The following is an 11,312-nucleotide window of genomic DNA, read 5'->3' as shown; positions in this document are numbered from 1 at the left end:
CTTGCGTGTTTACAATTTCTTGCTGCGCGCCGCCATTACTTGATCATAGTTGCCAACTGTTATAACTGCCGCCGCCATCCATAAACGTGGGCCGCCACTGTTTAATCGCCACTGCTTTTCATTTCAGCTGCTAGTAAATTTGCTGTTACCGCATTTTCTAACTTTTAAATTATATACAGTGGAGTTATTACACATTTTTATTGAACTTACGTTTATGTTGTTTTAAAACTAAAATTGCGTCTATCATCATCACTGCCACCAGTCACTGCGCGGGATACGCTGTAGGGGACGGCCGCCATTTCCTTCGTTTGTGCTTTCGCGGGCTTTTCAACAACTTCCTCTTCGAGAACTGCGTACCTGGCTTCGCGCTCGGTAGAGGTTCTACGCGACTGGAGATCCCGTGTCCGACTTGCGGCCGTGGACGAGCTCCTTGTCTGAAGATTACGTGACCAAGGTGAGCGGGACCGCGCGCTTGTCAAGGCTGTGATCGCTTGTATGCAACCAGTGCTTTCTTGCTTGTAGTCGCTAGAAGCCAGGTGACAGTTGTGACTATCAAATTTTGTTAGGATTTCTATAAACATGCAGAGGCCTCGTAAAAAGCTCGTTACGGAGAAGGCATCGCGGGAAGCACGGAGGACACATCTGCTAATTGATCCCTTGTGGGCTCTGCCGGAGTGTTTGGGAGACAATGCGTGTGCGGCCTCCGCCACCCAGCCATGTCGAGAAGAGCCACAACGTTTGGCAGTTGCCAAACATGATGACTTAGCTGTGCATAGTGATTCTACTAGTGGCTCGCATGAAATCGCACATTTCGCGAGTCGTGATGCCGATTCCACACAATCGTCAAATAGTTCGTCAGGTGACTCAGATGATTTGCCTGGAGCCTCATCTCAAAACTTGCATTTTTCTTCTGTGCCCGTTGTTTCATCAGATGAAGTAGCACCGCAAAAAGAAAGCTTTCGAGAGGCACTGCGTCAATGGGCAGTTGAGAATAACATCAAGCGAAAAGCATTAAACCAGCTATTGAAGCTGCATAAACGTTACAGCATCTTTTCCGAATTTGACCTCCCTGATGACGCGCGTGCACTCCTCAAAACGCCGCGACTAGAAAACACCGAGTACCCCGTGGTGGCCCTGTCTCCGGGCGAATATTGTCATTTTGGTCTCGCTTCCGGGCTTAAACATTCGTTGAAATTCCTGAAAGACCCTCCTAGTATTGTTTCACTCATTGTCAATGTAGATGGTCTGCCCCTTGCAAAAAGCTCAAGAATGCAACTTTGGCCTATACAATGTAGAGTTAGTAACTGTGGTGAGGGCTTCGGGCCATTTGTTATTGGGGCTTATGCGGGGCCTTCAAAGCCGCATTCATCCAATTACTTTTTGAGAGCTTTCGTTGATGAGTTGCAGTATTTGCTGGCGAATGGGCTTGTTGTCAATGGCAAGCCAATCGAAGTTTGTCTGAAGGCTCTTGTTTGTGATGCGCCAGCACGGTCTTTTGTAATGATGACCAAAGGCCACAGTGGCTACAGTGGCTGTCCCAAGTGCTGCATTGAGGGTGCATACATTGGAGGCAAGGTTGTGTTCCCCGATTCAGACTGTCCCCTCCGCACAGATGCTAGCTTCAGACAGCAGCACAACTCCGAGCATCACAGAGGAACATCAATTCTTGTTGAGTTGCCTCTTGACACTGTGTGTGATGTTCCTCTCGACTATATGCATGTTGTTCTGTTAGGTGTTGTGAAAAAGCTTTTTTCCCTGTGGCTTTCAGGTCCTTTAAATGTTCGACTGGGACCACTTCAACGTCATACTTTCAATGAGCAAAGCACAGCCTTGCGTCTCTACATCCCGCACGAATTTCCACGTAAGCCTAGGGGTGTCGATGAGTTAGATAGATGGAAGGCTGTTGAATTTAGGCTTCTTCTGCTCTACACAGGGCCTCTTCTTCTCAACGGCATTCTCGCAGATGACATTTATAAACATTTCTTGCTTCTCCATGCCTCGCTGTCAATTTTGGTTAACAAGCAGTTGTGCATGCATCATGCTGACTATGCCGGGGAACTTCTGAAACATTTTGTTGCCAGTTTTGCCCATTTGTATGGAAAAGAGCACATGTCATTCAATGTCCATTGCCTGTCACACTTGTCTGATGACGTCAAATGCCATGGTGCATTGGACTGCTTCAGTGCGTTTCCCTTTGAAAACAATATGAAGCAATTAAAGAGGCACCTTCGCAAACATGGGAAACCATTACAACAACTTGCAAATAGAATGGCAGAGGCAAATTCAGCTGCTTCTGAAGTGCCTTGCAGGCGACATGGTCTTATTCCCAGACAACCTTGTGAAAATGGTCCACTCCTTCCTACATGCTGTCTTCCATGCTTCAAAACTCTGAAGTATCAAAATTTTGTGCTGAGCACAGAAGAGCCAGACAACTGCTACATGCAGGGTGAAGATATTATTATTGCAAGAAACATTGCTTCCATGAGGGGCACAGAAGAGATTTGCATCATTGGTCAAGAATTTTTGCATAAAGATGATTTCTACGCACACCCCTTTGAATCTTCAAGACTTGATATTTACATTGTTTCAGATCTTTCAGACCTCAAAGTGTGGCCTGTGAGCAATGTGCGAAAAATGGTCAAGTTCCCATGGAAGAAGCAGTTTGTAGTAATGCCAGAGTTGCATACCGTTTAGTATGTGTTCCAAGATTGGCTCATTTTAGTGTCGTGTTCTGTGCTTTTTCCTTGTAGCAGTGAGGAACTTGCTCTGGTGCTGACTTTTCCCTGAACACTCTTTGTTTGCCTTCACACAAGCTCTTGTATGAGTGTGGTAGTGAATGAGAGGCCTGACTGGAAGTTTTTTTCTGGCTGTTGTAAAATAATTCTTCATGCCACTAGACAGTGCCACAATAGTGAGAAATTTGGGCATCTGCAGCTGTTCTAAAGTATGTGTATTTCTTTTGTTGGCTCATAGCTGCTCGTTTCGATTCCCAAGAAATGTTGGTGAGTATAGATTGTTTTCCAAGCGTCTTACGTGGGGATCCTTTGAAGCGTTTTAGCAGGACCATTGACAACAGTTCTATAAAAACTGTTGTGGCCTCACTATGTAGCATCTTATTTTGGTATTTAGCACAGCAATATTACATGAACTTTGAAGTTGAAGTGTGGAGCTTGTTTTGTGCTGTTGCCCATGTAAACTTTTAATCTCTCCTGACTCTAAAGGTCTGGCTTCATTTGCAAATACATTTCCTATGGCTTGTCAACGATGTTTTGACTTCAGGTTTTATCATCTGGCGATGAAGGCATCTTGGTGCAAAATTTATTTTTGAACAGCCAACATGACAATGTTTTTGTCGTATAGGTAGATTTCTGGCTTTTCTGGCCAAACACAGAGCTATAGCTTGACAAAGCTTGAAAAATGATTTTGAAACATGCTTCTCCTAGACCAGGTTCTATGTTCAACTTAATTCTTGATTAGCTCTCTGCTATTGTGTAATTGTGAAAGCCTGATCATGATTGAGCATGTAATGGTGAGTTATATACATAGTTTCCATGGTACTATTCTTATTTGAAGCAACAGTGTGCTTCTAGGAATGGAAATTTGTACTGTTTGAAAAGTTAAAATGCTTTCTTGACAAAAAATTAGGAAGTGCTGTTTTGTGCAATGCTGGCACTACAATTCAGAATTCTTTTCCAGATGAGCTATGCCATTGTGGAGTTCACTGCCTCTAAAGAGGTTGAAATTGTGCCAACTACTTGGGTCACCGGGAGCATGTGTGTCTGGCCGCATAATGTAAAAGTGGAGAAGGCTGGGAAAATGGCACGGAAACAGCATCCACCACAGTCATGGTGGAAGCAGTATGAAATTGCTGTGAAAGGTTTGTTTGGTAAGCGCATTTCAGTCACCTTAAGTCTTAAGCCAGGGGTGATTATATTGATCACATTTTGCACTTTTTCAGTTACCTATGAACATGCCCGGAAAAAGCTAAATGACAGTCAGTTCCATTCAGACCTGGCCAGTGAAACTGAAATGCCCCCATTGAAGAGGCGTAGACGGCCACCAGCAGCCTGGAGCAACTCTGACAGTGAAGAGGAGGAGGGAGAAACTGCCACAAGCCAGCCAAGACTGCCAGCCATTCCAAATAATTTTCCGTCTGGTATTGTAAAATGTATTTGCCATTACTTTTCAAGATGCAGCTGTGATTTGCATTGCATTAAGGACGTAGCTTTAGCCTTGCAAGCAGTCAGTTGGTTCATGAGGCCAATTTTTTCTCAACCCTCCGATGTTACAATGTACCACCTCCTTTCTTTCATCTGCATTGAATATTTGCATACCAGCCATGAAGAACTGCTCGTTCGAGGAGAAATGCAGGCTGGTAGCTGCATTCGTAGCTAGCCTGTTCTTAACAATGCTCATGTGCCATTATCAACAGGATTTTTAAATTTACAAAGGGCATTTCCAAAAAGTAAAATTAAAATGACGGGCGAGTGGGCATGTTGGTAATAATTCATAACGAAGGTGGCAGCGCACGGTTGAAACACACAAGGACGAGATGGGACGAAGCGCTTCATCCGTCTCGCCCTTCCCCTGTGTTTCAGCAATGCACTGCCAACTCCATAGTAAAATAGAAGCAAAGTTTGGAACGCCTCCTCTCAATTTCACACTGAATGTCTAGTCAGCATATGTTTTCAACAAGTGTGAACAAGGTATACACCGAAACTTTGCTAGTTGCCCCTCTGGCATTTATTCACTTGTCAGAAATGTTTATCATGGAGTATAGCATGAATAGAACTGTGACATTCATGCAATGTAGCAGATTGCTACAAAGGAAATTCATCCTGCAACACTGAACTGCGGAATTGTAACTTTGAAGTTCAGTATAAATACTGGAGCTCTTGTAAGTTTGTTTTATATAGGAGTATACTGCGCTCCATGGCTAGTGTATGGTTGTGATTAATGCTAATAGGAATCTTTACGTGATGGACTACATGCATTGCTTTCTAGGAAAAACCTCGAGTGAAGCAACAAGTCTGCCCACATTTGGCCAAGGAGACAAAGGCACACCAGGTATTCTCACACATATACAGCTGCCTCATTACAAAATTAAGATTTATGTGCATATTTATTATTTTTTGTGTGTAACAAATTTAACTTTCTGTGGTTCTAACCTATAGGTTAGAACCACAGATAGCTGTAAAGCTTCTTAAGAGCCATGCATAGATGAATTCTCAAGCATTGTAGAAGTAAGATGAAGCAAAATATGTTAACCTCCATAATTCAGTTTTATAATTGAACTAGTAAACCTTTGCTATTGGTAATTTTCTTTGCTCTGCTAGGCTCTTTGTCACTATCTGTTGCATATCATATTTTCCAACAAGTGGAGCGGCTCACTGCTCTCTTCTTTCACACTGCAGGGACCCAGTTGTCGGAGACAAACTCACCACAAGGCATGTCTGATAACCACTCTGTTGATGCAGGTACGTGCCAGATAAGGAAGGTCAAAGTTAAATAAATCGTTAGCCATTTACCCCAAACTACTAATGAATTGAAATTGTACTTTTCAGGTGAACAGATAGAACAAGAACGGCCACAAAACACACCTCATCATTGTTGTGTAGAGAAGAGTACGCACCTTTTGAAAGATATGAATGCAGTTTTCAGTAGAATGGTTTGCTTAAAATGTTCTTGAATCCTATTAAGTTTTAACAGCGTTTGTTTACTATGTTTTTCAGACTTCCAGCGGCATGTACTACGACTGCTGAACACGCTTCGCTTCATGCTAGAACAACAAGCAGACACCCTGAACAAGTTGTGCGATATGCTACCTACTTCTTCAGTCACAGAGTGCGCAGATCTCTTAAGCCATCCACTAAGCAGTCTTGAAGAACTACAAGAGTTTGACGACAAGCTCGATGCTGGAAAATTTAAGATCCTGGTAAGCTATGTTTCTTTTTTTTTTCATTGCTTTCCTGTTTCAATTTATCGAACTCATAATGAATATTCAAGATGTTGAAACACCAAACTTTTGCAATATCAAGAATGTCATGGGTTTTTCGTACATTGCTTACTTGCTTTATGACTTAATACTTTTTTTCATATTCCAAAACATTCACATCATCCAACAAGTTTCATTGTTGAAAAGAATTTCTTCTCTTTTGTACACAGGTTCATGAGTTGACCCAGCTCGGTGGGAAAGATGCCTACTGGGCAACAAAAAGAATCTTGTCATACTGCATCGCGGACGAGGTTGCGGCACAATTTTCCTGGATGGGTCGAAAAGGAAAACTGAGCTTCTCCGCCTTAAAGACTGCTAAAGCCATAACAGGTGTGCTCTATAATACATCTTACTTTTGTGTTTTACGCAGAATTAGCCTTACTCAGGAAAAACGAAAACATGCTCCTTGTTCTAATTTTTGCCACATACATATACGAATGTTGGTTTTTTTTAAATGCTGCCTGTTTATCTATATTGTAAGCTTGCAGTGTCAGTTATCACCATTGCTATGGGTTGCATATTTCAACACTGCAAGGATGCTGCAGTTTCACTATGTACTTAAATTTTAATGTTGACTAAAAAAGCCTACATGGTAAAAAAATGAACAGTTTGGTAACACTCTAAAGGTCCAGGCTTAGCTTCACAAGCTAAAAACTTAAAATATTACAGTTTGTTGGGTAAAAAGCAAAGGGCATAAATAGAGTGTAAGATCACTATGCAGCCTTTCAGTGCAAGGCAGTGTTAGGTGATTGAAATGGCAGCCTAAATAAAAAATGCAAAGCAATCATTAGACCGTTTTGGCTGGTGTTCTGCCTCATTATCGTTTGAAAAAGCAAGTGCAACTGAAGTGCCCAACTCTATTCAATATAACAAATTTATAATGTGTGGAAGGGCGTTGAGTAGGCAGTAATTTATTTCTCAATTTTTTCGCAGGTTCAGCAGACTGTGTACGACTCTTGAAATTTGTATTTTCACCAAGACAACTGTTATTGTCGAGATGATTTAAGGAATCTTGTAAATTTCAGATGCTGCTCGCAAAGCGCCAAATGCAACTGCTGCTGACGTTGAGGCCTCTGTCAAATCATGGCTCCGGCATGCTCCCGAGCGCCTTGCCACCAAGTTTCAGAAGTCAAAGCAAAGACAACTTGAGCAGGCAGCAGGTAATGGAATTCACATTGTGGCAGCATGTAAAATCCTGAACAGTGCACAAAAATGTACATTGTGCCAGTATTCCTAATGTGTAAGTGTTCTAAGCAGCCGATATGGTGAATTCTGTGTTGAGCTTGTGACCAACTTTTATACTCTTCGTATAATCTTCTGCCAGGCTCCTGTACACTGCACAAACTGGCTCGGAAGAAAGGCCCCAAAGTGCCTTACTTGTTTTACCCTCTTTGTTGCTGCCCTTGTTCTTAGTCGTGTAGAAATGTATGTTGCCACTTTTCAGCTGACTTAAACCATGATAATGAGATGTTACACAGTAGACCCCTATAAAAATCGCATTTCACAAGTAGCTTCTGACAATCGTCTTTGTCATGGCATGTTTGCTGTTTCAGATACTGACTGAAACTGTCACCACGGCAGAGGTCCAAGGCTTCCAGCTTCTGACTCCTTGGTCATTGTGTGGATATTGATGGCAGCAGATGGCCAATGGCAAAGACAAGGACCATGCACTGTTGGCAACCAGCTGAACCACAACTCATGGTGGTATTTCTCAACCCATGTGACACCTCCACACTTCAGTATAATACCATTCCTTTAAAAAATGTGAAGGGTGCTGTCACAATTCGTGTTTTGCAAATAGCATCCACTTTAGGCATTTGAGGTTATGGGCAACATAGTGTTTCTTTTTATTTGATGAATAATTTTTTTAAAGATACAGTTGAACTAAAGGACATTGCAAGTTTGACTTTTGACTTGTGTCCACAGTATAATGTATGTGTGTTATCCACTGTTATTGTGATCTTCAAAGTCATGTGCAGTTTCTGTTGCATTGTTACCAAGTGCTTTGGAGACTGTTGCCGTCATACGAGATAGGTGAAAATGTCTAGTCAGCTGTAAAAGCTGTACAGGTCTAGTTTCCACGTATTGCCCACTCCTCTGGAACACACGGTAACTCTCCTTCCATTGCTGCTTTCGGTACCTGCCTTCAGGCAGCAACACAAGCTTATGCTAGTGCCACTTTGGAAGCAGCTTGCATTCCTGGAAACGAAGGCAACTTTACATTGTTTACTTTAAGGCCAGTTAAGTAACTGCCATGTATTAAATTGAATGATCCAGACCATAAAATGCTCTTTTCGCCTAATTTGAGCAAGGATGGGGAACCAATAAGTGCACATTTATAAATAGGAATTTAGGCTAAATATTGTTGCTCTTGCATGTATGTTTACCATTTGTAACAGCTTCTAGCACTTTGAGGCAGTATCTGTGTTATAAGTTTTGCTACCAAACTCTTGAATGCAGAGTTCTGTATTTCTAAGCAAGTAACTTCATACTCGAGGTCACTTTTTTTTTAAGCTCCTGACAGAACTTTGTTCTGCAGTTGTGCACATAGTGAAGTTCGTGGTTTTTTGTTTGCACTGTTGGCTGGATTTAATGTTCAGATATTGTGAAAATAGTTCTATAAGTTAAATTCTCGTGCTGCAGCTGTATTGTAATATGCTAATAAAGCCCTCAACTGCTTTGCAGAGCTTAGGATACTAGTCACTCCCTAAGTGCTATTAGTGGCTGTATTGTGATAACTAAAGCACTTTACTGATAGTAAGCTCAACAGCTCTTACATGACTTGTTCTCTCTTGCAAATGATGTTGTGATACATTTTTATTCTTAGCAATAGTAATGTTAAATTTCCTTATTCAACTTCTCTTACTATATAATGCAGTATTTCCCATCGTGAGTGGCAGTGGCTGCATTCTTTTTTTTTTTTGAGGTAGTGTGTAGTTCCCTTTATTGGTTATGCTGAAACAAGGTGGCCTGTGTGCAATTATGTATATGTTTAATGCAATCTAGTCAGAATCTGTAAGCTAATGCTGTGCATGGTCCACATGTCCCAGCTATGCTTGGTTTTCTTGGTGTTTCTTAATTTAATGTCATAAAACTGAACTTTTAGATGTTTTATGCCCTCACTTTGTAGTAGGGTTGACGCAGTAGAGCCTCTTGTCTTTGTGTTGAAATTTCATGTCTTTAAATGTTTTTAGATGTATGTCTCATGCGCTCATCTTTTAGTTACTTTAGAGGTTTATTTGCATATGTCGAAGCCATGTCCATTTGTACGGATATTCTTGTGCTTGGCGAGAATAAGGGCTGTGATTGATGGCATTATGTTTCTGTGAATGAAAGTGCCCTTATGTATTGTTTCTGGTGGCAAGAGACAAGTCTCTCATCATATTGTGCTTTGGAGTATATATATTTAGTGAAATCTAGTCAGAATCTGCAAGCTAATGGTGGGCTTGGTCCACATGTCCCAGCTATGCTTGTTTTTCTTGGTGGTTTTTAATTTGACATCATAAAACTGAACTTTTAGATATGTTTTATGCATTCACTTTGTAACTGGGTTGATGCAACAGAGCTCGTTGTGTTTATGTTTGAATTTAATGTCTTTAAATGTTTTTAGATGTGTCTCATGCACTCATCTTTTAATAAAGTTGCTTTAGAGGTTTATTTGCATATATAGAAGCTATTGAACGTTAACCATGTCCATTTGTACGGATATTGTGCTTGACGAGAATAACGGCTGTGACAGATTCACGGCGTTATGTTTCTGTGAATGAAAGGGCCCATATTTATTGTTTCTGGTGGCAAGAGACAAGTCTCATCATATCGTGCTTTGCAGTTGTATACTTTTAGTGCTTGGTGTTGTATTTGTGTTAGGTTTACTAAATAGTTTCCTAGAAAATGTGTAAAGATTTGAGTTGATCTGCTGATCACCCCCAACATTTCTAGATTTCTTCTGATGCACTAGAGCTGGTGTCTCTACATCCACTTGCAGGCTATTTGTCTTAAGCATTGGAGATAGGCTTTGCAGTGCTTGTTCTCTGGATGCAGAAGCTCTTCTACTGTGATAACACAAGACCAAAGCCCACTGTTTTTTGCTTGTTTTTGTTTTACTGTGAATAAAAGTGAAAGGTGTAACCATGTCTTTTCCTAGCTGTGCACCAGTATGACGGGTCTCCTTCAGGATCAGTGCCTTAATTCTTTGTTTGTTGTAGCATTGAATAAATATTGCAGTAAAAACGCATATAATGCTGCAACAACATTGAATATGGCACTGACCAATGAGGTTGAAGACTTGAATTGTGCCAGCATGGTACGTCCAATCAAATTTAAAAAATCGATATCCCTCGGACATCCCATATTCGCAAAATATGTATCCAACGGATGTCCCGTGGACATCCTGAAAGAGCAAATAGCCTGCTGTAAATGTCCCTGGGACATCCACATATCCGGCTTTGACGTCCATGGGACATTCGCTGGATGGCCACCTTGGTTGCGCCTTAAGCTCCAACGGATGTCCATAGTACATCCGGAGGATATGTGCGGATGTCCGCAGGACATCCAAATGTCCACTAACTGTTGTCCACTGGATATCCAGTGGACATTCATGGCCCATTGGGTACTTGAGCCAAACATTAGAAATATGTGCCTTGGGTGGCCAGTCGCGCGGTAATCTCTCGTGTATTCGCGGGCTGCTTTCATGCTTGGAAAAATATCTTTATATAGCACGTATTGAGCAACAGAAAGCTGTAGCGGGAGTTTTTCATGTTTCTCTACAATCTCTTCATTGGCACTTTTCATGTAATTATAATATTTGAGAAATTCATTAATTAGTTAAGTCTAAACACGTAATTAGGCGCAATGCAATATATAATCCGAGCATCTCCAAGCGACGGCACACACATTACGTTGATTCTATCCGGCTACGTGCATATTTTTACAGTTTGGGTCAAGTTACGTGGGACGTACAGATATTCGTTAACGCAGTGAAAGATAGTATGCCTACCGAGTTGGACCTGTGAGTTAAGAAGTGCGCATTGAAACTTTCAGATCATGTTAGAAGCGAGCCGGATCACTCAACGAAAACAAACACGCATCGGCGTCAGTAAAGAAAAATAAAAAAAGGGGGGGGTGGAGAGGGGGGACTCGGGCTTTGCGGTTAAGATGCCGCATACATGTATGCGGTCAGTGACGCAAGCAGTGTGGCACAATGAATGTTTTCAGAGGCAAGCCAACTAAAATTATAAAAGCACCTTTCCGTAGTTTGCGCGAACTGTTCATTGCTTAAAAGAGTGCATAAAGGGGGGGTTTGAAGTACGAGACCTTA

The 11,312-nt window shown here is 41.6% G+C and overlaps 1 protein-coding gene across 3 annotated transcripts; it reads left to right on the top strand.

Moving 5' to 3' along the window:
- Positions 1-275: 275 nt before the first annotated feature.
- On the top strand, positions 276-10,123 carry LOC126547890 (uncharacterized). Of its 3 annotated transcripts, XM_055063386.1 has the most exons (10): positions 276-454; positions 2,974-3,002; positions 3,697-4,156; positions 5,005-5,067; positions 5,415-5,477; positions 5,565-5,624; positions 5,733-5,935; positions 6,166-6,325; positions 7,021-7,155; positions 7,549-10,123. In XM_055063386.1, exons 2-10 carry the CDS (start codon positions 2,997-2,999, stop codon positions 7,557-7,559), a joined length of 1,161 nt encoding a protein of 386 aa, XP_054919361.1. In that variant the 5' UTR covers positions 276-454; positions 2,974-2,996; the 3' UTR covers positions 7,560-10,123. The 3 variants fall into 3 exon arrangements, with proteins under 3 accessions (XP_054919361.1, XP_054919362.1, XP_050051879.2); XM_055063387.2 differs by lacking the exon at positions 276-454 and having other exon boundaries at positions 2,617-3,886; positions 3,959-4,156; XM_050195922.3 differs by lacking the exon at positions 276-454 and having other exon boundaries at positions 2,617-4,156.
- Positions 10,124-11,312: the final 1,189 nt, after the last annotated feature.

The sequence above is a fragment of the Dermacentor andersoni genome, chromosome 1 (assembly GCF_023375885.2).
Source record: "Dermacentor andersoni chromosome 1, qqDerAnde1_hic_scaffold, whole genome shotgun sequence".
NCBI lineage: Eukaryota > Metazoa > Arthropoda > Arachnida > Ixodida > Ixodidae > Dermacentor > Dermacentor andersoni.
Note: the sequence above shows the minus strand (reverse complement) of the source record. Positions and strands in the feature narration are given on the sequence as shown.

Bases quoted from the DNA above. Each gene is read 5' to 3' on its own strand.
- LOC126547890 (XM_050195922.3), top strand. From the start codon at position 3,664: ATGCTGGCACTACAATTCAGAATTCTTTTCCAGATGAGCTATGCCATT. The intron at 5,625-5,732 runs GTACGCACCTTT...TATGTTTTTCAG, and splicing joins TCATTGTTGTGTAGAGAAGA to ACTTCCAGCGGCATGTACTA. The intron at 5,936-6,165 runs GTAAGCTATGTT...TTTTGTACACAG, and splicing joins CTGGAAAATTTAAGATCCTG to GTTCATGAGTTGACCCAGCT.